This window comes from Lutra lutra, chromosome 1 (assembly GCF_902655055.1).
Source record: "Lutra lutra chromosome 1, mLutLut1.2, whole genome shotgun sequence".
Taxonomy (NCBI): Eukaryota; Metazoa; Chordata; class Mammalia; order Carnivora; family Mustelidae; genus Lutra; species Lutra lutra.
In genome coordinates this window covers 83,087,907-83,115,104 of record NC_062278.1, presented here as the reverse complement: position 1 = coordinate 83,115,104, position 27,198 = coordinate 83,087,907, and the positions used below count along the sequence as shown (strand labels likewise).

At 37.8% G+C, this 27,198-nt stretch overlaps 1 protein-coding gene and 1 long non-coding RNA gene across 8 annotated transcripts in view; one reads left to right on the top strand and one right to left on the bottom strand.

Moving 5' to 3' along the window:
• LEKR1 (leucine, glutamate and lysine rich 1) overlaps positions 1-26,830 on the bottom strand; it is a 197,134-nt gene extending 170,304 nt beyond the window's left edge. Inside the window, exons 1-4 of one of the 6 annotated variants that reach the window (XM_047728752.1) lie at positions 25,273-26,830; positions 24,536-24,610; positions 15,632-15,714; positions 3,230-3,444 (exon numbers count right to left, since the gene is read on the bottom strand). In XM_047728752.1, coding sequence (XP_047584708.1) covers positions 3,230-3,444; positions 15,632-15,679 — 263 coding nt within the window. In that variant the 5' untranslated portion in view covers positions 15,680-15,714; positions 24,536-24,610; positions 25,273-26,830. Of the gene's footprint in view, positions 1-3,229; positions 3,445-15,631; positions 15,715-18,728; positions 18,808-19,007; positions 19,152-24,535 lie in introns of those variants that run through there. The other 5 variants (XM_047728734.1, XM_047728744.1, XM_047728754.1 and 2 more) reach the window with 5 other exon arrangements.
• On the top strand, positions 19,220-22,895 carry LOC125099296 (uncharacterized). Of its 2 annotated transcripts, none has more exons than XR_007127094.1 (3): positions 19,220-19,728; positions 22,183-22,267; positions 22,852-22,895. It is a non-coding gene; the product is annotated as an uncharacterized LOC125099296 (long non-coding RNA). The 2 variants fall into 2 exon arrangements; XR_007127092.1 differs by having other exon boundaries at positions 19,220-20,161.
• Positions 26,831-27,198: the final 368 nt, after the last annotated feature.

The following is a 27,198-nucleotide window of genomic DNA, read 5'->3' as shown; positions in this document are numbered from 1 at the left end:
AATCAAGATATCCTTCAGAAGGTGAAAGGAGAAATAAACTGTGGTGCATCCAGACAATGGAATATTATTCAATGCTAAAAAGAAATGCGCTATCAAGCCATTAAAAGACATGCAGGAAACTTAAATGCTTAAATACTTACTACTAAGTAAAAGAACTTGAAAAGGCTATATATTGTATGATTGTATATATGACATTCTGGAAAAAAACAAAACTATGAAGAGAGCAAATGAAACAGTGGTTGCCAATCCTTAAGAGGGAGGGAAGGATGAATCAGCAGAGCATGGAGGATTTTTGTCCTCATGAACGGGATTAGTGTCCTAAAAGAGACCTTGGAGAGCTCTCTTGTCTCTTCTACCTTGTAAGGACATAGCAAAAAGACAGCTATCTATGAACCATGAAGGGGTGGGAGGAGCTACCCTTCCAAATACACCAGCATCTTGATCTTGGACTTCCCAGCCTCCAGAATTGAGAGAAATTAAAAAATAATGTTGTTTATAACCATCCAGTCTATGGTACTTGTTATATCTGCCCAAATGGACCAAGACATGAATAGTATAAAACAGAAAAAAAAAAAAATAGTATAAAACAGAGAGTCCAGAAATTTACTAGAATAGAAATTAGTAGGTGGCATTTCAAATCAAGGGAGAAAGAATAAAAGATATAAAAAAATAACATTGGGACAACAAGTCACACATTTAGAAAACAACAATAAACATGAAATTATAAATCCATCAGACAAAAATTAATTCCAAATAGATTAAAAAATTAACTAAAGGGGCACCAGGGTGGCTCAGTGGCTTAAGCCTCTGCCTTTGGCTCAGGTCATGATCTCAGGGTCCTGGGATCAAAGCCCCACATCAGGCTCTCTGCTCAGCAGGGAGCCTGATTCCTGCTCTCTGTCTCTCTGCATGCCTCTCTGCCTACTTGTGATCTCTGTCAAACAAATAAATAAAATTTTTTAAAAAGTTAACTAAAACATCAATGCTATAATAATTTTAAACACATGTTGGTTTTTCAACTGGGCTAAATCTAGGTTATTGTTAATCAGGTAAGTTTCTGTTGTTCACAACCAAGAGAACTTGACACAGACCCCTGATCAGAATTTGGCATGGAATAGTAAACAAACAAACAAACAATCAATGCAGAAAAAACACAATGAACGAAAAGATTAGCAACCATGAGAAAATATTAGCAACATATATAAACAAAGTATAATATCCATGTTATATTAAAAATTCCTATAGATAAAATTAACCTAATAGAAATTTGGACAATAGATATGAACAAATAATTAATAGAGGAAGAAATATAAATGTCTAATAAAAACATATGAAAAAATGTCCAACATCATTAGCAATAAAGAAACACAAATTAAACACCAAAGAAGTAACTTTTTTGACTCAAGAAAAAAGCCAAAATTTGATGGGATGCCTGGGTGGCTCAGTCAGTGAAGCACTGAACTCTTGATTTTGGCTCAGGCCGTGATCTTAGGGTCATGAGATCAAGCCCTGCATCAGGCTCCACAATAGGCATGGAGCCTGCATGGGATTCTCTCTCTTCCTCTACATCTGCCCCTCTCTCCCCTTAAAAAAAAAGTAAAAATCTGAAAAACTCTAATATTAACAACAAGTAGGAAAATGGCCACTTTATAAACAATTGGCCATATAAAAATTAACACTATCTTCTCAAAGGACAATTTGGTATAACATTTATTAGAATTTTAAATTGACTTTTCCTTTCTTTCAGCAACTTCATGTCTAGGAATTTATCCCACAGAAAATATACATACACAAGAATATAAATATAGGTACTGTCTGTAATAAGTATTGGAAATAATCTAAATGTTGAAAAGAAAAACAGTTAAGTAAATTATAGCATATTCTTAGTAAGGAAAATGTAACAGATAAAAAGATAAATCTATATATATTAACACGGAACAATTTTCAATATATATAAATTAAGTGGCAAAAGTCACAGAATGATATATTTAATATATTGCTTATATTAAAAACTGGCCTATTAAAAGATAAAGGTTTTTAAATTATGTGTCTTATATAATACATTAGATATCTTAAAGAAATATATCTATAATGAGGGTAAAGGAACAACAAAGGACCTAGAAAGATATACACCAAGCCACTAAAAGCAATTTTATCTCCAGTAAGAAGAAATCAGAATAAAAAGAGAACTCTTGTCTTTTCTTCTATATACTTCTTTTATTTTGTGTATTTATATATGACTTATATAATGTAATAGGTTATTAAAGAAGGAAAATGTAAATACAGCAAAACAAAAGAATTTCTGCTCTGACAGGCAAAAACCCTCCAACTCTAAAATTTTAAACTGAATATTCAAACTTTTTATTTTTCTACCCAAATATTACAAAATACTTTATTATTCAGATTTGAAATTCAAGAAACTGTAACAAAATTTTCTTAGTAATAGTCTAAGAACTATCCGCTCAATGGAGATTTAATGTAATTAGAAAAATGTATAATAAAATGTAATTGAAGTTCTTAATCCTAGGAGATCTAACAAAGTTCCTACTTTTACAAAGACATGATACTCATTACCTTCATTAATTCAAGATTTACTAACATCAACTGTTGATATTTTAAATGGAGAAATATTCACTTATAAAAAAGGAAAAGCCGTAAAATACCAGCAAAACCCTTCTACAGAAGTGTCTGTATAAAACCACTGAGGTGTCTTTAAGCAGACTAAATTGCTTAATTTATTGATTCAACAGCATCAGGAACCCATTCTTCAATTTTATTCAAATTTCAGTGATTTAGAATCATGTACCAATATTAATGTTTTGGCATCCTTTTCAAAACATGAAAACCTTATTCTATAAATCTAAATGTTTGAGGCCATTTAAAAACAATATCAAGTATCAAAAACTACCAAGATTCACCTGGTTTTTGCTAGACAAATCTTCCTAATGATAAAATTAGGATATACATCTGGGGAAAATTAAAACTTGACCCATCTCACCACATAATTACTGAATTAACTGATTTCTAATTATTTAAATACATGTCTTAAAGAAATGCTCAAACTATAGTAATTATATTTAATAATTATTAATAATAAAATGAACTCAAATATATTAAATTGTAACATAACTGATACAGAGAAATTTTAGAAAAACATTCAAAGTCTATTTCTTTCCTGTGCTTTTCTTTCAAACTAAATAAATGACAGAAGAGAATAACAGACTCTCACCTTTCTGTTTTGGATTCATTGTTAATTTTGTACTGTTCAAAATCTTGACTAAGAGACCGTAGCTTTTCTTGAAGTCTCTTTTCACGGTCTACACTTCCTTGATAAAATTTCATCTCTTTTTCCATCGCCTTCACTTTTTCTTCCATAGCCTTAAACTCGTGAAGGATCAGATAGCTGACTCCACAGTACTTACAAACTTTTTCTTCAGGAGACATCTAGAAAACAGACAGACATACATACATTGAAAGGATATTTTTTAAATTCTGAAAAGCAAAGTTCCACTGAAGATGTCATTGCAACTATGCCAATCAGCTGAAGTAAATGTACACTGGACTATGCCACGGAATAATAATTATGACATTGCTTACATCTGGGTAAAATTTTTAAAACTGGCATGATACCGACTCTGACACAAAATCTTGGAATTAGAAAAGGGTCTTTCAGAGTGATTATTTCTCCGCAGTATCTCTAAGAAAGATTTACCCTTGGAATATTTTCCATAAAATAAAACTAAAAATGATGAAAACATCTTTAAAATTCTTGTTTTAAGATGAGTTTTCCATGAAGTGGAGAGAAATCACTGACCTTTTACTGCCAGCTGCACTGTGAACCTGGAGATGCTTCTTGGCTTTTTTCAGATCTTATTTTTCCTCATTTATAAAATTCTGGCATTGGACCAAATGAACTCTTAAGTTCCTGTTCAGTTTTTAACATTTTATGATTTTTACAGAATTTAGCAGAAATTATGCCAGAATTCTGTCATAAAACCACAAATAGCAAAAACATTTTGAACCCAACCTCTTCTCTCAATGTTCTTTTCCCTTCACATAGGTATGGTAGATACCTGTGGTAGATTTTCTAGATAGGGAAATGGTGACCACTGAAGTTGAATAACCAGTTGATACATGGAGACACAGGTTAAACCCAAGTCTATCTAAACCCAGCACCTACGCCTGTAACCATTTATGTTATATTTATCTGCCATGTGACGGTCAGCTAAATCCTCTTCCTTCCATCAAATAAAATGTTCATACATCTCTAGTCAACATAAGAGCAGTGAAAAATGGAATTTTAAGCAAAGTCAAGAGAGAGGTACTTCTTTTTTCTGTCTCAAGTATATAAATATTCTTCAAGTAGACTACTTGTCCTGCTATTCACAAAGAATGAGAGACGGCTTCATTAAATATTTGCTCCAAGGCACTAAAATGAAAGCAACACTTGAAGGGTTACTTTTAATGCAACCTCCCTTAAGATTGTAGAAACTTCTCCCTCTCCCACTCCCTCTGGCTTGTGTTCCCTCCCTTGCCATGTCTCTGTCAAATAAATGAATAAAATCTTTTTTTTTAAATTGCTTTTAAAAAAAAGAGGGGGGGTACCTGGGTGGCTCAGTCATTAAGCATCTGCCTTCAGCTCGGGTCATGATCCCAGAGTCCTGGGATCAAGCCCTGCACGTGGGTCTCTCTGCTCAGTGGAAAGTCTGCTTCTCCCTCTCCCACTCACCCTGCTTGTGTTCTCTCTCTCGCTGTGTCTGTGTCCAATAAATAAATAAAATCTTTCTTAAAAATTTCTTTTAAAGATTATAGAAACTGCTCCCATAACTAGGAGTGACACTACCTCATCTGCCTATCAGTACAATTACACAAGAGTCAGATGAAACAAACTAGTAACAAATTCTTACACAGTAACATTTTGCTCATCTAAAGTTCAATAATAAAAATTTCAAATTAAAAAACATAATACTGTGGGATACAGATGAATGACTATATCAATCATCTAACTGCCAGCAATACCAAATTTACAGATTTGTAAAATAACAAGTTTGGAAGAAATCATAAAGATAACTTGGTTCAAGCTCTGGATGGGTTCCTAAAGTCTATTCCAATCTAGTAAGTCGTTATCGTGACTCTATTTCAACATCCCAAATGATATAAGCAGTCTGTCTTCTGATGGCTTTGTCTATCAGGAAATTCCTTCTCATGCTGACCCCAGATCTGCCTCCCTGGAACATCCACTGGCCCTAGACCTCCTAGAAACATGTGGAACAACACGGAGCTCTTTCTAATACTTAAAAGCAGCTTTCAGGAACACTCCATATCTTCTCTTCTCCAGGTCAACACTTCCAGTTCCCTCAGCTGTTTCCCATATGACATGTTTTTGAATTTCTTCCTTATTCTAAATAATTTCCTGTGAACTTGTTCCAGTGTTCTATATATGTCTCAAAGTATGGTGCCCAGAATTTAATACTCCAGTGTGGTTGGTCTCACTAAAACAGAGTAAGAGAGGGCTCAAACCTCCCTCATTCTAATATCTCATAAGTAATAGCAATGGAAGTATTTTCTACTGCAATCTTAGATCACAACTGTCTTCCGTATTTTCAGCAATTATATGTTAATATTATATACTACAACAGGGTTTTGCATTAAATAAAGGCCCTATTTTTAAAAAGTACTTAGTACAAAATTATCTTTCATTATATTAAATATACCAATCTATTCCTTCCCACCTATGTCTGCTTTTTTAGAGAATCCACCTTTTACGGTACTGACTGCTCTGTTTGGTAAAATGACTAAAACTCTGTCTACCCATCCTCCCTAGCCATGGCTGATCGGGGGATGAGGATTAGATATTAGACCAAGAAGAACCAAGCCCTAAGCTGGTATAAGCCAACCAGACTTATAAGTGTTGAAGACCCAGGTATTTGGGACACCTTTAGGCAGTCTTAATAGAGAAGGATCATATGCAAGGTACAGAGTTAGCCACATTACTGGAATGAGGGAGAAAAATGAGAAGACACACAGAGACAAGATAAGACAAAGATAATGTGGATCCAGAGTAAGAGAGGAGAAAAAGAACCAATGCCCTGAGAATTCCTCCCCTCAGTTCCTCTTGAGACCTAGCTGCCCTACTTGCCTTTAGGGGTCCATGCCCAATCTTCCTGCACTACTCCCCTACCCCCTTAAACTACCTATTTCTTATAACCAAAAAACTTCATTCTATTATGTAATAGGTTTTCAGATAGAAATGCAGAAAAATATAATTATAAATGTCAATAAATAACATATATACTTATACATAAATATCTTAGACACACATGTATTTTGAAAATAGGTGTGTCCTAGACTCAGCCTTTATTTACTGACTTTGGTATCCAGGAAATTTTAAACTTTGTGTCTTTTTCAAAACTGATTCTTATAAGTTGCTTTATTCATCCAATTCATTGATTAAAAATATTGACTATGACAAAATTGAGGAAAGAACTCCACAGCATGTCAGCACATTTGAAGAGCTGAAGGTACACTTTTCAGCTGGTTACTAAACTATCCAATTATCTTTATACTGATTCATATCATCCTCAGGAATATTATGACAAACTTTGTCAAATGTCTTCATAAGGCCCATATTTTCTATGGCTACCACAGTTCCTAGATCTAGTAACTGAAAACAAAATGGAATGGCAGAACCTACATACCACTTCCCTTAATGAACATAAATTTGGCTCTTATTGCTTTCTCTAGTATATCCTCAGAAATCACCTTTTATTTTTTAAGATTTTATTTATTTATTTATTTAAAAGAGTGAGAGCTCGCATGCCTTGCATGAGTTGGGGGAGGGGCAGAAGGAGAGGGAGAGGCAGACTCCCCACTCAGCAGAGAGCCTGATGCCAGGCTGGATCCCAGGGCCCTCAAACCATGATCTAAGCTGAACACAGACGCTTATCTAACTGAGCCACTCAGGTACCCCCCCATCACTGTCTAATAAATATATTCTAGTATATTGCCTGGGATTGAAATTGAGTTCCCTGGTTGTGATTTATGGTTATTTTATACATGGGATGGCATGTGTACGTTATCCTCTTACTCTCTCCATGTTCTCAAAGATCACCAAGAGTAGTTCCACAATCCCATTTACTAGTTCCTGTAAATATAAATTATCTAGGTCAAGAGACCTGAACTAATTCAGAGCAGATGGGTATTTCCTTATAATTCCTTTGCTCATTGTGAGTTTTGGTTCCTTCTCATCAATTTGAAAATTATATTTCTTACTTGGAGGCACTTTCATTCTTAACCTTATGCCCATTATTCATGGTTCTTGCCCAGATTCTGGCAAAATGCCTTATCCTCATCCCAAAGAAGACTCTTGCTGGCTGGAGCTTATTTGCAGCCTGATGTACAAAACAGAAAGAGTATACATTTCACAGTTACAAAAGCTATTAGAATGTTATTCTACCACAGCCATTAAGGTGGGGTGGAGGGAGCTAAAATATATGAAGTAATACTTTTTATAGAAAAGGTCTTCTAGAAGTTCAACAAAGAGAGCCCAAACATGACATTATGATCTAGGAAACAAGACAATCAAATTACAAAATAATAAGTCCATAAGGAAGAGTCTCCAAATTTGGCCTAGTACAATCTGAATCACTGATTGATCTATGCTAAATAAGGATATTGAACAAAAGTTTTCAATGTTATTAACTTGTAAATAATTTTCCATAAGTAAAACTACAATATTAAGAAATGTAATAACCTTTTAAATTCTTAGTTTGTATGGGCTAATTACTTAGGACATTTTTGTCAAACTTGAGAAATTATTGAATACTATAATTATGTTCCCAAATGAAGTAAGTAAAAGTTATCTGTTTTTTGTGAAACATAATTTGTGCTTCATTCTTATAACTTGTGTTATATCATGTCCTCGTTTTGTAAGTAAAATAATGACATGCTGTCATTTTTGACAAAAGAGCTATCATTAGCAGGATGTTTCTGCTTTCTACAAGATGCACTTTGGCGGAGGCATCAACAAATACAGGATATTAAACAAACGTACAGCTCTTTAAAAATAAATTATAAAATAAACTGCTCATGTGCAGTGTTTGTACTTTAAAAATTTTGTTATTTAACATATGTTATTTTAACATAAAAATGATGCAAAATTTTTAAAAGGTTTAATTTTCAAAGTTCTTATTTGTGCTTTACCTAGAAAAGGCACTCGAGTAACCTACTTATTGCTGCCCATCTGAAGCATTCTCTGCTCCAAAACCCCTCCCAGGCTTTTCATACTTGAATAAGGAAGAAAAAAATAGGTAAATTATTTCACAAAGGTAAGAGTGACAGCAATATAAAATGTTAACCTTTCTAAGAGGCTTTCCATTCAAAAAGATGCAGAGTGTCTAGCTAGTGAATTTCATTAGGATTGGGAGAAACACTTTAAGACAGGACAGTGTACCTCTTGAATCATTAAGTATACAGGCCACCTGACCATTTCATAATACCATCAGGACCCTTCCTTATCAATAAGTCAAACTGCTATACCACCAATTTGAAGATCAACTGGCAAAAAATATCTACAAAAACCCCTATGCCAACATTATAGGTAACAGTGAAAATTTATGTTTTTTCCTCTAATATCAGTAGCAAGGCATTCTCTCCACTCTTATTCAACATACTGCTAGAAGTTCTAGCCAGGGCAAGAAGGCAAGAAGAAGTAAATGGTATACATACAAGAAAGAAAGAAAAAAAGAAAGAAAAGAAAAGGGAAAGGAAAAGAAAAAGAAAAGAAAACTGTCCCTATTTGAGAGGACATGATTGTCTACATAGAAAGTCCCAAGAATCTACAATAAAATTAGAATAAGTTCAAGCAAGATCAATAATCGAAGAATAACGTACAAAAACTAATTATATTTGTACAGACTGCCAGTGAACACATGGACAGGGAAATTAAAAATACAAAACTGATTGCTCAAAAAAATGAAATACTTAGGCGTAAATCTAACAAAACATATACAGTACTTATATGCTAAAAACTATAAAATGCTGATAAAAAAAACCAAAGAAGATCCAAATATACAGAAAAACATACTGAAGACTCAAAATATTAAAAATAGCAATTGCTGGGGCGCCTGGGTGGCTCAGTGGGTTAAAGCCTCTGCCTTCAGCTCAAGTCATGATCTCAGAGTCCTGGGATCGAGCCCCACATTGGGTTCTCTGCTTGGCAGGGAGCCTGCTTCCCCCTCTCTCTGCCTGCCTCTCTGCTTACTTGTGATCTCTGTCTGTCAAATAAATAAATAAATAAATCTTTAAAAAATAGCAACTGTCCCCAAATTTATATATATAGGCTTAATGTAATTCTTTCAGCAAAATTTCAGCAAAATGTTTTAAAGATATAGACGAGATTGTTCTCAAATTTATATGGAAAGGCGAAGGAACCAGAAGAGCTAAAACAATCTTGAAAAAAATGAAGTGGAAAGAATCATTTTACCTGATTTCAAGACATACTATAGCAATCAAGACTGTGTGGTATTAACAGAGCGATGGACACAAAGATCAAGGGAACAGTATAGCAAACCCAGAAATAGATCTGCATAAATATGCCAAACTGGTTTTTTGCAATGGTCCGAAAGCAACTCAGTGAACGAAAGACAGCCTTTTCAACAAATGGTGATGGAACTATTGGATACTCATAGGTTAAAAGGAAGGAGGTAAGGAAGAAAATAGGGAGGGAAGGGAGGGAGGGAGGAAGGAAGGGAGGAAGAGAGTGAGGGAGGGAGGGAAGAAGGAACGAATGAACAGACTTATATTAAACTCATACCGGATACAAAAATTAACTCAAAATGATTATGGACCTAAATGTAAAACATAAAAATATAATTTTAGAAGGAAAAAAAAAACCTAGGAGAAAATCTTCAGGATTTTCTAGGCAAAGAATTCTTATTGATACCAAATTCTTATTGATACCAAAAGCATAATCCATAAATGGAAAAACTGGTAAGCTGGATTTTATCAAAATCTGAAACTCTTGTTCTACAAAAGACCCTGTGAAGAGGATAAAACGACAAGCTATAGACTAGGGAAAAAGTATTTACAAATCACATATCTGACAAAGGACTATTATCTAGATTACACAAGAACTCTCAAAACTCAACAGTTTAAAAAAAATTCCAATTAGAAAATACATGGTCAAACGACATGAAGAGAGACTTCACTTAAGAAGATATATACAGACGCCAAATAAGCACATGGAAAGACATTCATCATTAGCCATTACAAAATGCAAGTTAAAACTACAATGAGGTATCACTATATACCTATCCAAAAAGCTAATATAAACACTAATGACATCAAATTCTGGTAAAGATGCAGAAAAGGTGGCTCACTCATACATTGCTGGTGAGAATGCAAAATGGGACAGACCTCTGGAAAAGTTTGACAGTGTCTTAAAAAACTAAACATGCAACTACTGTACAATTCAACTACTGTAGAAATTGTACTCTTGGGCATTTATCCCAGGAAAATGAAAACATATGTTCACATAAAAACATGCACATGAATATTTACAGCTTTATACATAATAGTCAAAAACTGGAAAAAACCCAGACGTCCTTCGACAGGTTAAACTGCAGTGCCTTCATCCCTGGAATACTTCTCAGCAGCAGAAAGGAATAAACTAATAATACATGCAACAGCCTGAATAAAGTTTCAGAGAATTACACTGAGGGGAAAATGGAATCCCAAAAGGTTACATATTGCTTGATTCCATTTAGATAACATAATTCTTGGAGATTAATGTTTCCCAGGGGTCATGAATTAGGTGTGGGAGATGGGGTAGTGGAGGTGTGTGAAGAGGTAGGCTGAGGTGAGTGTGGCTATTAAAGGGCAACATGAGGACCCCTTGTTGTGATAGAACTGTTCTACACCCTGACTGTATCAATGTCAATATCCTGGTCATGAGACTGCAGTTTTGCCAGATATTACCACTAGGGGAAACTGGGGAAAGAAGAGGGGGCTGGGGAAGAAGAAGCTGTCATCTCTTGGTATTATTTCTTGCAACTACATGTGAATCTACAATGATCTCAAAATAAGAAGCTTACTTTTAAAATAATAAGAGTAAAAATAAATCTGAAATACAGAGATTAACCCATAAAGAAATTTTATTGAGCAATTTTAAGAAATGTTGGCTTCACATATAAATTAGACATGACACACTCAGTTTATATAAATATACTTCCAAAGTGTATTTCCCCCAATACCTATTTTTCCACTGGGAAACCTCACCTTAGACTCTATGACTCTCTGCAGCCAGCCAACAAAAGTATTTTGGACTTTAAAAAAAAAAAAAAAAAAGGTATTTTGGACTACAGATTGACAGATGCAGAGTTTTCAAGATTCACAGTACTATTTAAAAAAAAAAAAAACTGTTTTTCCTAACGAACTATCTTGGATCACAATATTAACTGAATAGTCTCTCCAAAAATTACAATGCTTCCTATTTCTTTTGTCATTAAGTTTTAAAACTACGACTGCTTAAAATCACAACACACATACACCCACATACAAATATCACTCTTCCAGGATGCTAGTGCTAACATTTCTATGACTATATTCTCTTTCTTTTTCTACTTTAACTCAACACCAAATCTGACCCTAGCCACAGTGGCCCAAAATGACCTAGAAAATTACGTTTTATTTTTTCTGGCAATGACAATCTGTGCTTGGAAATATAAAACTGTTATTCTGAATAAATTTCAAAGTCCCAAAGTACTAAAATTACTTTACTGAAACAGGACAAAATGAGCTGTTACTCTAGAGAAAGGGATTGTTATCCCAGAAAGAACAGTGTGCTCTCCAGCCCTTGCAGCACCACTTCTGATTTGTAAAATAAACAACTCTGGTCTCTTTATTTTACTTTGTGTTCTGTGGTAATAAATATCTTCTGAAGCTAAAATCCTATTACAAGTGTTCATTTTGTCACCATTTAAAAAAAAAGCAAGAGATCATTTCTACTTTTGCAAAAAAACTAATTTTTCCATTAGCTTGTTGGAGTTATTTTGACTTCTGCTTATGTCCCCTAATGAAATCAGCAAAAGGAAAGTTGTTCATTGCTTCCTTTTCTAAAAACAAAAGCCCACCTGTCCCTCACATCAGTTGACATTCAGAAAGGGAATAAAGAAAGAATTATTACTTTGCTGATTTAGAAGCGTTGTTTTAGCTTTAAATTGTGGCAATTCTAAACTTAGACCAAGTGCATTCTTCCAGAACACTGGATGAAAATTCAAGCAAAGCTGTTGGATACGGGAGATCGGACACAGGCAGGGGTTAGGTCAGTCTAGAGAGAGTAGATTTAGAGATACAGTCTAAGAACATTCAGAAGAGAACCATAGTCTAGCAGCAGACAAAGTGGACAAGTGTGGTCCTGCTGTCCAGCCCACGGGCCTGTTTTACATTTTCTTCCACTGAGAGATATGGATGTCTGAGGTGTGTTTTATGCTCAGTCGGAAACTATGAAAAAGGCAGAAAGAGTTAGGAATGGGAGTCAAAAAGATTATTTTATTCTTTCTTCTCTAAGATTTCCTAAGAAGATGAGATCGGGGGAGCTAATTTAACAATTGTAGGCTTCTAATCAGGAAATGGGTTCTCTAACTGTAGCTGGTTGTCATCAGCGTTCTTCACACCTGTCCCCACCTTTACTTATTCTTGCAACTCTTTCAATTACTACGATTTTGCTATTAATAGTACAATATAGTACATTTTCACATTCTTTATCATATATCTTTCAAGGGATTTATTGACCATCTATTTCCTGATCATATAGCAAAAGTACAGAAAGAAAGAGATAGGAAAATTTCACCTTTTCTTTCCTAATTTCTACACTAACCTTCCTTGCCTACACACAAGAGGGGAAAAAAAGGAAACACAGCAGGGGCTTCTCTAGAAAGAAGAACCAGCATAAAAACTAACACAAAAAGTTAACAGAAGAACAAATAAATAAATAAATAAATAAATAAACCTTTGAAAAACTTGTCACCACATACTGACCAACACACCTCACGTACTTGTTTATCTAATAAAGAAATGAGCACAATTTCAAAGCCATGGTGGAAAAAATGATTTGTTTTCTTCATATTAATAATGAGATGGTTCTAGGATTGTTGAACACTAAAACGTATACCTAAAACTAATATAACACTTGTATGTCAACTGTACTGAAATTAAAATAAAAACTTAATATAAAAAAACTGAAAAAAAAATAATGAAATGGTTCTAATCTGAAGTATTCCTATTACCACTATAAGCTATTTATCTATTTAACATGGTTCTGTACAGAATGATGTATGCAAGCTGACTAAATAGATAGACCGCCTGATCGGTGAGCAATTTAACAAGTTACATTTGGACAATCTAGAGGAATCACAGGTTGGTAAGAAGTTGTGGAAAACAAATAACTGATTTGTTCTTAGATTGTGCTTAATAGGCTGTGGCTACATGTACACATTTTCACTGCTTTTTAATCAAGTATCCAGAACAGTGTCTAGCACATAATAGGCACTTGATAAATATTTGTGGTATAAATGTATCTAACTTAGGTCTGCAAAAGTACAGAGCTGCACTTTACATTCTAAACATTCAGCAGAAAAGGGCTACAATCAGCATAATTGTCCAGGGCCTTAGGCAGCTGAGTTTCTCTTGATGTCCCTTCTCTGCACTGTATGGACAGCTGCCTGCCATTCCTGCCATAAGAATAACTGCAGGGTGCCTGGGTGGCTCAGTGGGTTAAAGCCTCCGCCTTCCGCTCAGGTCATGATCCCAGGGTCCTGGGATCAAGCCCCGCATCAGGCTCTCTGCTCAGCAGGGAGCCTGCTTCCTCCTCTCTCTCTGCCTGCCTCTCTGCCTACTTCTGATCTCTCTCTGTGTCAAATAAATAAATAAAATCTTTGAAAAAAAAAAGAATATAACTGCAGATTTATGAAAGGTTTGGTTTTTATCTTTTTTAAACAATTTACTTATATAGTAACTTAAACATGAGAAAAAAGCATTCTGCAACTCTTATAACAATAGTCAAAATAAATACATAGTCTTTCATGTATTCAAAACATTTACATTGTTAAACATCCTCTAACTTGGCCAGCTTTTTCTCACCAGCAAGCTTCTGTTACCCTGGCCTAGCATATCCTGTTCCCATCTGTCTATAGAAATACTCTGCCTTCAAGGACCTATTCCAGTTCTATCCCCCACATAAAGCTCCTTATGTGACCATCCCAATACCAGGGATTCCTCTCCCTTGCCTGCCACCTCTCCATTCTCAAAGAAGATACTACTTTATATGACATTTAAATCATAAACTATCTTTTAGAGTAATTTTTTCATGTCATTATATATCCTCTTCTTCGGGATCTGCAGTGTGGGTATTGTTTCTTTCAGACTATTTCGTTCTGTTTCTCTTAATCTCTACCATACCAGCCTAGCACAATGGAAGGAATTCAGTTGAGTGAGAGAGGAAGAATATACCATGTCTTCAAACATATACGAGTACCATTTCTCAGATAAATATAGCATGGCTAAGCTCTCTGTGTGCTTATTATCTCTTACATGCAACTTAAAAGGTGAAGAAAATGAAATGCAATGGCTTAAAAGGTTTTTTTCTGGGTCTTTTCCCTTCCAGCTCCTGCTAGGTTGCATTTTACATAAATCCGAAGGACACGCAGTAACATTAAGCATCAAGTTAAATCAATGGAATGATTAATGCTAACAGGCAGCCCAAAGCAATGTGCACAAAGGATAAAAGCATATCTGAGATATGACTGCAATTTTTAATTAAAAAGTAATGGATTGGTGGTTAATTAAGAGTTGACTGTAGATTTACTAAAAAACCTTAATGATTAATGATAGTTAATATTTGAGGTTTCAATACACAATTTGTCAATCAGTTTCAAAGAGATATTTTAAAAATTAAACTGTTAACAATGTATGCATTGCCAAACTAAATATAGGATAAATGCTTCTGCCTGAGGACAGATAGGAACTCACAGGGAGGGAAGGAGGATAGAAACTGTAAAGAAAAATTGATGTTAATCAGATTCAATGAGCAGATATATATGAAAGGTTTTAAAACAGTGTCTGGTACATGATAAGTGGCAAAAATTAAGATGAAACCGAAATAGACCTTTATATGGAGAGAGACACCAACATTTAGCGTTTGTAACAAAAAGTTACAAAGTAATTGTAGTTTCTATAATGGCTTACTACTAATTATCCATTTTGCAAATACAGAATAAGGTTCACTTAAAATTTTAAACAGGGCCATGTATTTCCATTTTTTACAAGCTTTCTTCTCCTGAAAAGCTACAAGAAAAGTACCTTAGTATTTGGACATTCCACAAAAGCTCCACAAATACCTGGTCAAATACTATGCTGGAATTAAAGAAGTCTCCTTCACAGGTTAAACATTCTTTGCACTGAATTGAACTCTACAGTTTGGCCATTATGATTATTCTCCTTAACCACTCCATCAGTTCATTGCAGATGCCCTGACGAAAATAAGTGTAAAACCTCTAAAATCATTCTCCCAGGTTTTATAACTAACTACCTTAAAATGTTCTTAATGTTATGCTGTAATAACACAATATCATACCTTTTGGATTTCTTCAGGTAATGCATGCATGGGGATGTGACGATCCATAATTTCCCAAAATGTGAGTTCTCAAGTAAAATAATCTAAAAACATTGATAGCAATAATCAGAATTGAAACAATGTGAATAAAATTTGAATTAAAAGATTTAAGTTCTTGGGAGTACTCAGAGATGAATGGTGATAACTTTCAACAGTTATTTCGTCAACTCAATGTTAAAAGGTACAAACAACTGGGCTTTTCTCAGTTATTAGGCCACTAGAATGGAAAAGATAACAGACAACTTAGAAAACTTCTCTTTCTTTATAACTTTATAGTCTAATTGTAGTTTCTGTGGTGGCTTACTACTAATGATTTGTTTTGCAAATACAGAGTAAGTATAGCTTAAAATTTTAAACAGGCCCATTTATTTCTGTTCCCTTATAAAAGGGGGGTTCAAAAACTTAACAGAAAAATATCTAAATATAGTAGTTTAGTTCAGCAGATAGGAAAAACAATTGTGACACAAATGCTGGTTTAAAGGATGAAGTATGAAAAAACAGTTATCAAGTTAAATATCATCTGCAGGCACTGAAGATCAGTGCATCAGAGCATGAGAAGTGTTCGTTTTAAGATGAACATTTACATAATTTTATGCAGATATTTTACTTTAATAGATTTTCATTTTCTTTTTTAAAAGATTTTATTTATTTATTTGACAGACAGAGATCACAAGTAGGCAGAGAGGCAGGCAGAGAGCAGGAGGGAGAAGCAGGCTCCCCGCCGACCAGAGAGACCCACGCTCCCAGGACCCTGAGACCATGGCCTGAGCCGAAGGCAGAGGGTTTAACTCACTGAGCCACCCAAGTGCCCCAGATTTTCATTTTCTTTTTTTTTTTTTTAAAGATTTTATTTATTTATTTGAGAGAGAGACAGTGAGAGAGAGCATGAGCAAGGAGAAAGTCAGATGGAGCTGAGAGCCCGATGCGGGACTCGATCCCGGGACTCCGGGATCATGACCTGAGCCAAAGGCAGTCGTCCAACCAACTAAGCCATCCAGGCGTCCCTGGATTTTCATTTTCTAATAAAAGAACTCAACATAAAATTCTATCTACTTTGTTATAACTACACAAGGTGAATGAAGGAAGTACTTTCGGGGTTTTGTTTTGTTTTTTTTTTAATCTTTCCCAACTATGGAGAGAGAATACACAGTCCAGTTTCGTAAGAAATGTTTATATATACATCTAAGGAGTGAGGAGTAGAAAGAGGGCAGCAGAGTATGAACAGGCACAATTCCATAGCAAGGAAGAAAGTGAGGACCAGGAGTGGTAGAGAAGGAACAACCTAGGAGTTCAGAAAAGAAACCTGTCTTATCTTTCGGGTGGGAATTGGAAACTATGGAAGGCTTCCTGAAGCCGTTTGCTTTTGATCAGAGCATGATTTTGACACAAAGATAGACTGGAGGTGGAGTACGCTATCAGAGACAGCAACCTCAGCCACTACAAGGTGTTAGGGAAATTGTAGTTGACAAAAATTTCTGTAGTAGCAGTATTTTTTTTTTAAATCATGCAACCATTGTTGGAAAGAAAATTCCTCATCCCCTGTGTTAACACAAAGCCTGCTGTTTTAATGAGATGCTTTTTAAAAACAAATAACTAATGAACTGTCTTCCCATATAAAGATAATGTATGTATGTGGTAAAGTTAACTGGAGTTAACTATGAGCGTAATGTTAACTGACATAGCTAACATAGGCCCACATAGCCAAGTACATAATAATCTGATGTTCAGCAGACTGTCTCTGATGTGGCAAGAGCTCATTATTCACAGAAGGCTCATTATTCTCTCTTCTGTCATTTTACAATGGACTCACCATCAGTAAAATAAGATGGCATCACCTTAATTAAACTCTGGTGGGAGTAGAATTTTTCCTAAAATTAACAACGAAATCTCCTTTTTAAATTCCACCCATAAAATTATTTGAGAGTATGAATCTAGTGACAGTATAAACAAGGGACCAGTGGAACAGTTTTTGTTTAGTACCCTCTTTATCTCTAAAGCTAGTCCAACTTTGTAGCCTTATTATAGCAAGTGGGGAAATCTGGCAGGTTCTGATTACTGAAGAATTAAATACTGCCAACCCAGAAAAATCTCTCCACAATGCAGGAAGAAAACAGTCTTATTACTGAATAAGCATTTAACTAGATTGTGATGCACATCAGAGCCAATCTGCTAATGAGACTACAAAGACATAAAGTAACCCCACTTTTTTTATATAGCTATGTAGATACAATCCATTACATACATCTTCTCAAGAGAAACGGTAACTCGTTCTCAGTACAGTCTGTTATACAATTTCATAGTTTGTTTTCAATTTACCTAGTAATTGAAGAAGCTATCTGCGCTAGTTAATTGCGACTGTTTTAAGGAATACAAATCTCTATGACAGAGCCCTTAGTACTGATGTAAGGAGCCTAGGTGAAATTCCCAAGGTGACAGGAGATAGCTTCCTTGATGTTTACATTTTAAAGAAATTTTCCTCAAGTCCTCAAGAAAAATTGAGTCTTTTAAAAAATTGCATAGGTATTAAAGGAACAGTGGAAACATTCACAAATACAAAGTTTCTCAAGAAAGGGAGGGGGAAAGTCTCTTTCCCCTTTGGCAACATGGCAATTTTTAAAATTATTACTTCACTCTTATATTATTTTGCACGTTTTATGAAGTCAGTTTTTTTATTCTTGCACATTACATACATGCAGGCTGCCCTTGAGCAAGAGGTGTGGTGAAACTGGCAGCAAACACTAAGTATTTGTGAACCTGCTCTCTTAACAGGATCACGAGGAAGATGTCGAAAACACAGGAACGTCCTGGATTGTTCACTTCCGATTCCCTTCCTCACAGCAGTGTCACGTTGGGCCATTAACTCACGTTCAGCTTTCGGACCCTTCCGTAAACACACCCTTCCCCTGGTGTGAATCACCCGCAAACGAGGTCACGTTCAGGTGAAACGAAGCTCACGTTCTAAGACATTCCTGAAGCGGCGGGATTTTCCAAATAGAAACCAACTGCAAGGCCAGCTAAAACTGCTGATTTTGAAACCCGTCCCCTTCTAACCCCGTACCCTCGGGACCTGCTGTGCCAGGAGGAAGGAGGAGGGTGCAGGGCGGAGGACTAGCTGCGCTCTCGGTAGAGGACGCCGGGGCCAAGCGGGCTCGCGGAAGCTGTGCAGGGGCCGCGAAGGGGTGCGGGGGCGACGCTCGGGGCCACATTCCCTCGCCGCGGCGTCGCGGCTCAGCTTTCCGGCCCTCTCCCCCGGTGTCAGCACGCCTCCGCTCCGGAACTGCGTCCCGAGGACTGGATAGGCCGGGGGGGGACTCAAGGAAGTCATTCATTGTCTCACCTAGACCTCCACTCCAAGTGCGAACGGCTTTCGCGGTCTCCCGGGAGACCAAGCTACACGTCGGCTCGACGTCAGGGCGCAGTGACGTCACGGCCCACGCCGTTCGCCAACGCAGAGCGGGGCTCCCTTGCCACGCCTCGGGCCCCACGCGCCGAGCGAAAGCCGGAAAGCTCACGACGGGGTTTGCGGGGAGGGAGGGGGGGCTGGTCTTATACCGAGTGCTGTGTGAGGGAAGGAAGGCGCAAAGGACAACGTGGGGGAGGGCGGGCTGGAGTCCTAGTAGAAGCTGCTGAGAAGAGAAATGTCCCTAGGTTCAAGTGGGTTGGAGAGAGGCAGCCTGCAGTGGTGGTCTAGGTCCCTGTACCTCTGATCCCTGGCTCTAGAGCCCGCAAAGTGGACACAGCAGTGGGCAATTATAATATTGAGCGCCACGAGGAGAGAAGCCAGTTGAAGAGGTCAGGAGTATAAAGGGAAGCTCTGGTCATTGGCATTGCCACGAGGGCAGTTGGGAAGGCGTTAGAAATTTCATAGCCCAAAGTACTAGGGATGTAGTAAGACTCATACCTTGAGACTGCCCTCGTACACAAGTTATTTACAGGAGGCTGCTTAGCTTTGCACGTGACTTACTTCTCTTCCTTCATAAAGCAAGTGTTTATTAATGACCCACTACTAAGAGACAAGCACTGCATACCGGAATGGGGTGATTCTGTGACTAACCCAGGTAGGGACAGCTATTGGTGTGATTTTCAAGTGACTCATCAATAGTCCCAATCTCGCCTTTCCGAAGATTATATGAGGTCGAAAATGCAGCTCTTACAAGAAAAATCATATGTGGCTCACTAGCATGGAAAGAGACCTGTTACTTTCAAATGAAGTAAGGTTTAAGAAAGAGAAAACTAGTTCAAACCTATAGATTTAGAGGTGACCAAACCATGCAGAGCAGTGCTGAAATGGTAGTCAAACTGCTGGTGAGAGCTGTTTATTAATGAAAATGACAGCATGAAGTAGTGAACACTCCTAAAAGCCTTGTTCCTCAAAGTCTTAGAGACAGATATACCCTGTACACTTAACCTGGCAGATATTTCTGCCCCAACGCCTACCAACGACTTTGAGTTTCCACCCCCTCAAAGAGCGTTTTTCTCCATTTGGAAAAGGTAAGCAACAAGAGGACTGAAGAGGTTAAGGGGAGTAGAGGACAGCCAACAAAGTGATCAGGTAGGGCATGCTTATGAGAAGTGCAAAGGACTTTCAACAGCTGTTTATGTTCAGCATGTTTCTTTGAGGGACAAGGAAGGCAGGATTGTTCTCAGTAATGGGGTTTACACATGAGGCACAAAAAAAGGAGTTCATCTAGGTCCACTGAGTGCTTTATCTGGAACAGAAACTGTTCATCTAAAGCAAGGTGACTTTTCTGAGGCTAGTTTGGCTAGTAATATGGTTATCACCAATAATATTTATTGAGTACTTCTTATATATGATAAGGAAAGGAAACACCTTAAGGGTGGAAGAAGATACAGCTGAAAGGCTGTAATTCATTCTGTGATTTAATTTCATCTGTCCTTACTCATCTCTACATAGCCTTGAGACCAGTTTTCCTCCCACCATAAGTGTCCACACCACAAACGTCCCTTAGACCTGCACTGTCCAATTAGATAGCCACGCCTGACTAATTAAAATGAAATTTAAAAATTCCTTTATTGCACTAGCCACAGTACTAGTGTTCAGTAGTCATATATTGCCACAGCATCAGACTACCCATATTTAGAACATTATCATCGTCAGAGAAAGTTCTGAACAGGGAGCAGTAGGCCCAGTAAGAATTTCAAGGATAAAGAGAGTTAATAAATTGTGAAGAATAGCGTTTGTTAAAAAGTAGCAGTGAAAGGCGTTATCCCTGAAGACCACAGTACAGATGAAGAGTTATGACAAGTTGTTACTTTTTTAAAAAAGAAATCCAATAAGCCTCTCCTCAGGGTCTTGTGTGTTTATTCTTGGCTCTCTGTTGATCTCAATCTCTCCTCTCCCTCTGAATTTCTTTTCTTTTTTGTTTTTCCACTACTTTTCTTCACCCCATTATTGGCTATACTGGAACTGAAGTAGAATTTAAAATGTTCCTATCATTAAACATACTGAATAAAGTTTTGTGTTATTCTGTTCTTAAATTTTAAATCATGTAAGTTTCACTTTTCACTGTGACTTTATAAAGTAATCCAGTGATAATTAAGTTCTTTTTCAACTTCTATGAGACCCTTTATTATTTGTTTTCCCCTGTGGGTCAGTGACCCCTGAGAGAAAAAAATATATTCCCTGGTTTTGGAAGAAGAGTCTAAAGAGCCTAAAGTTTAGTCTAAAGTGACTAAAAGCTTTCCACAATGTCTGTAGACCTTTGTGTTGTAGTAGTAATATTTATGAGAACACAGTGTCTGTGCTTTTGTTTCTATCATGAATTTACCTAAGATATTGATCCATCAAGGCACTGTCATTCATCCCATTCATTTTGGTAATAGTATAACCCCCTTCCCTCCCTCCATAAAAAGCATATGGAAGAATAGGTACTTCGTCAGCAAGTCTGATGAAAATATCAGGAAGTCTCCCCAAGATTGCTAATTTCAAAGTGAGTTCAGAACTGTACCAAAAGGAGCTTGGCAAAATTATAGTTACCCAGCTTTATTTTTATCTTGTTAACCAGAACACAGTTCCATACTAATGCCTCAAAGTTTGAATAAAACAGTTGTAATACAGGCCTCCCAGGTGGGAGCAACCATGGATTTCACTGCTATTTCTGGGATCTATCCAATGCAATTGCAGAATTTTTTAAAAACTAACATTTATTGGGCTCTTTCTGTGTGCCAGTCACTTCATACACAATGTCTCATTTATTGAGAAGCCTTCCAAACATAACTCAGTCAGATCCTTCTTATTACTTTTACCCAAATGATGGAAATGGCCAAGGGCAAGGTCCAACATGTGAACACTGAAGTGTACTTGGAGTGAAAAGTATAAGCAGAAGTACCTGGGCCTCATGTATTGTGTTAGTTGACTCTGTTGGGCAGTCAGTACCCACTAGGCATCAGCCTACTGTGGAGTAGTAACACATGTAAATACTCAAAAAGTATTGAATTCTGGAAACAACTTTGTCATAGACTTACTTTTTTTTATAACTTTTCTGATACAGCTTCCAGTTTTCAAAAAAGAGGCCAGCTACAAGTGACTACTTGCTTTGTTGTACTTACCCCAACACACTTTATTCTCACCAAGATGTGGATTAGATTTTTCTTTTCCCTAATACTGTTTTTGTAAGTGCTAATCAACATTTAAAGTTGCAGATTCCTTTGTAAAGCAGCTTTGTATATTTTGAATTCCAAATAACCGGTCTAGAGGTAGCTTTGGCCACAAAATATTATTTGTGGGGTTTTGCTCTGTATATTTTTTAATCCATCGTATGTGCAGTATAAACTTGAGTACCTAATAAAATGAAAGTCACAATGTTTAAATAGCATCTCTCTCTAGGAGTTCAAATGTGTTGTGATCTATACAGTAATAAATTCTATATTGAATTCTTTTTAGCCCTGAGAATAGAATTATTGAACAAATTTCCAATGAGACATCAAGCCTTTAAGTGATAAATGTCTACTCTCAAATATTAAAAGTAAGTCAGGCAGTATAGCAAAAACTTCAGTGATTGTAAGTATATTCTCTTGTGGCCATTCACTACTGACAAGAGCCTTACCCAAAAATGTACTATCTGCCAAGTATACTTTAATATTTGTTACATGATGGGTGTCTGGGTGGCTCAGTTGGTATGCGTCTGCCTTCGGCTCAGGTGTTGATCCCAGGGTCCTAGGATGGAGCTCCACAGCCCCATGGTCAGGCTCCCTGCTCAGCAGGAAGCCTGCTTCTCTCTCTTCCACTCCCCAAGCTTGTGTTCCCTCTTTCGCTGTGTCTCTGTCAAATAAATAAAATCTTCTAAAAAATATTTTTTACATGAGTATATTTATTTTTATTGAAATATAATCGACTTTTCACATTTTATTAGTTCCAGGTACATAATATAATGAGTCAATATTTGTATATATTGTGAAATAATCACCACAATAATTCTAGTTAACATCCATTACCACACATAATTACAAACTGTTTTTCTTGTGATGAGAGCTTTTAAGATCTATCTTCTTAGCAACTTTTCAAATATAAAATACAGTATTATTAACTATCATCAATATGCTGTCCAATACATCCCCAGGATACATTTACTTTCATGAACATATTTAAAAACAAAAGAACAAAGCTCTCACGTAACTGACTAAAACTCTTGTAATGAATTTGATGCTCAAATATATGCCCCTGCTAACTCTTTAAACTCTTAGCATCAAATATATAGCCTATAATAAATGTTAATGAATTCAAAGACTGATAATTGAGAACTGCCTTATATATTTAAAAACAGCTTTTGTAGAATTTGCTTGTTTAATGAAATTATAGCTTATTTCTGAGATTTCCATAGCATTCTAATGAAGCATGTAAGAGTCTAACGTGTGTTTTCATAAGTGATTGGCAGAAGTTATTTCATTCTACCTTTGTAGAGATGAAGTTCATGTTTCTGTACCTATAATTTTAGGTAAGTGGAATTTATAGGTGTCAAATTATAACAATTTTCCTGTCATTTTGTTATATTTCTATTAATAGAATGATTTGATTCCACTAAACAAGGAGTTGTGGATCATCTTAAAGATATTTTCTTACAAATTATTGATAAAAAAATATCAAATAGGATTACCGGATCTATTAAATAGATTTAAAAAATTAAAATACTTATAGTAGCCCTGGTTTGCAAGGGTGTAGAGCAATAGCAGTCTTAAACATTGCTTTTAGTGTAAAAAAATAATACATATATTGTGAACACCTTGAAATGTTCAAAACTATTGTAGTGGACATCTGAGTCCCATTCTTCCTTTTGTTCAGGAATCTAGACCTCCTCCCCCTACCCTCAACCCAAGTGAATCAGCCCAACTCCAGGAAACAGCTCAGATTAGGTCATCTCTGCTAGCCCCTTTCCCTTTACCAGTGATTTAAATCAGTAATGGGCCTGTTGGGTCACCTGGGTGCCTCAGTCTCTTGGTTTCAGCTCAGGTCTTGATCTCAGGGGTCATGGGATAGGGCCCCAGGTCAGGCTCCTGGCTCCATAGGAGACTTGAGACTCTCTGCTTGAGACTCTCTGCCCCTCCCCTGGCTTGTGCTTTCTGTTTTGCTCTCTGTCTCTCTCAAATAAATAAATCTTAGAAAGAGAGAGAAGGAAGGAAGGAAGGAAGGAAGGAAGGAAGGAAGGAAGGAAGGAAGGAAGGAAAGATTAGATAGATAGATAAACAAATGGGCCTATGACTCAATTCTCATCAAACAGTCTCCATGAGAAGGCTGCCAGAAGCTTCTGGGAAAGTTCTTTCTTATTAGTACATATATTTAGTGTTCATCACAGTCTTGTTTAATGCTTAAAAGTTGGAAAAATCAAAATGTGAAATAAACTGATATACCAAATATCAAGGTTGTGCATCTTTTAAAGAAATGATGATATCGTTGCTTGGTAACTAATGTCCCAATGGATTGTTCTGTGAAAAAAAAGCAAGTTAAAAACAATATTATCAATCCAAAAAATAAGTTTTCCAAGTAGTATTCTAAATATACATTCTGTTATTTGTGTCTATAGATGTATATTTTCTTAGGATACCAGAGTACCTCACAGAGTCAACAAGAGCTGAATAACCAAGCTTCAAGAAAGCAGGAAAACAGGACTTCTTTGAGAACTTCAGATATGGATTCTTGAACTGTAATAATCATGGTGCGTCTCAGCCCTTTGAGTTTACCACTTAATGCAGGTTGGCTCTCTTCTTTTACAGTGTCTGCACAGTGGCTGACAGTCCAGATTTGTCAGCAAGAGGCAAAGAGGAGGACGCTGCTCCCAACCACCAGTTAGAAAAATGCCAGGAAATAACTGTTTGGCACACTTAAGTTATACAGCAATCCTTTGACCAAATTGCTGAAGCTAGGAGATAGCAGGTACATGCCTCCTGACCAGTTGTGAAGATCAGGTAGGCAAGGCCACACATGATGAACTTCCCTTTCTAATTATATGCCTAGAACAGTAAAGGGGCAGTTCTGCCCCAGAGGAAACAGACTGCTGGGCAGACAAAATAAACATCCCCAAATACACTTAAGTAAGGATCAGTTGACTGGGAAAACATTTTAAAAGTGAACAGTGAACCTTGCTCACCCTTTAAACATGTGATAAGTTGGGAGGTAAATACGAGTATTTTGAAGAAGTTTCCTAGTTTACGGCAGGTATCCTAACCCAGGAAAATCCTCCTCTTCAATAATACGTTACTTGTATAACAAAAATCAATGCGTGTGTCACTAGGCACCATAGGTCTGAGAGAAAGAGTAAGAGGGAAATAAATAAGAGCTTAGATCCACCATATAAAAATTTATAAATAAATAGCAGATAAGCTGAAAGCTTTTAGTCCACCGGAGTGGTTTTGTGTGTTAAACTATTTTGGTGTTAATATTTTTGTTCTGCCCTCCAAACTTCATTTATCTAGATATCTACAAACATATGAGTTACGTAAATAGATATCTGAGCGAAAAACACTTTTTCTCATGATCTTGACAAGGAGCTTGGATGTCTGTCGTCTTCTCTTTTTTAAATGCGCTTGGGACTCTTCAGTAGACACGTAAAAGAAGTCTCTCTACATTCAGTATTCCAGGGAAATAGGTACTTCTGATTTTGAAATAAAACACTGGAAGGAACGCTTCGAGGAGGAATAACAACACGCACGGAATCTAGACTCTCTTATTCATCTTTGTGCAGAGTGGACAAAAGGGCCTCCCGAAACCGCCGTCCTTGCTCTGTTCCTGTTTGTGTAAGCCTGTCACACGCTTCGCACCTGTGCGCCCTGCCTCTTAAAGTTGTTGTTTTCTTTGTTTGGTAAACTTTCCCAGCACGATTACTTATTGATTAAGCAGCTCCGGTTCCCAGTTCGTCTAATACATCCTGTGTGAGCGGGTTTTATTACCGAATGCTACCCACGTTCTGATAACAAGGAGACGCCGTGTCCTCCCCGGTGAACTCACTCCCTTTCCCAGAAACATAGCGTGACTCCCCTCCCGGCTGGGGCTGTAAAAGTGGAAACCGGGTGCCGCCCTCCAGCACCTGCGCCTCCCGCCCCGCGGCGGCCGCTGCCGGCCAGGCAGGAGAGGGCAGCCACCAGCACGAAGTGCGTGCGGCCGCCGGCCGGCAGGTCACGCAACCCCGGCGGCGGGGGCCCCGCCCCCGCCGCCTGCTCTCGGCGCTTCCGTGCTCGTTCGGGGTTTCCTGCAGGGCACGGAGCCCGCCTTGCGTGCCGACCCGGCCGAGTAATCCGGCGCGGAATCTCGGATTCCGCCGGACTCCTGACACATCGTGCCCTCCGCCGACTTTAGCCGAGAGGGTGATGCCCTCCACTTAACGTCAAAAAGTTTCCACCTTCGCGGCTGTAAAGCAAACACCACGGGCGGCGGAGGGAGGGAGAAGGGGAACGCCGGCGACAAATCGGTCTCGCCCCGCGAACCCCTCTCGGTTTCTTTAGCAGGCGCGGCGCCTCCTCGGCGCCTTCCAAACCTGGCCTCTCGGTCGTGGGGGGTCTCGGGGCACCGCCTGGTGGCCTCGCGCCCTGCCTGTCCTGCGCAGGAGGGACGCGGAGACCCGCCCCCGGCAGGGAGACCCGGAAAAGGGCCCCCACGGCGCCCCGGCTGTCGGGAAGCCGGCGCGGTCGGACGCCCGGGGCCCGCGGGAGGCGGGTTGCGTTGCCGGGAGACTGACCCGGGCGACCTGGCGTCTACTCCCGAACTCGGCGGGGGAGGCGGCTGTGCGTCAGGGGGCGGTGAGGGGCAGGGCCTGCTGAGGCCAAAGAGGGCGAAGGCCAGCCCTTGGGAGGTGAGGTTATTTGTTGACGTCCCGGGACCTTTTGTTTTGTTTTGTTTGTGGTTTTTTTTGTTTGTTTGTTTGTGGGTTTTTTTGTTTTTTTTTTTGTTTTTTTTTTTTTTTTTGAAGGCAGGATGGTGGCGTTGTCGCCAGGGGTAGGGACTTGCTGCATCGCGGGCCTCAAAGCGGTCTGAAGGGCGCGTCCGCCCACCCGAAGGCTCAGGGGTGAGCGCGCCGGCT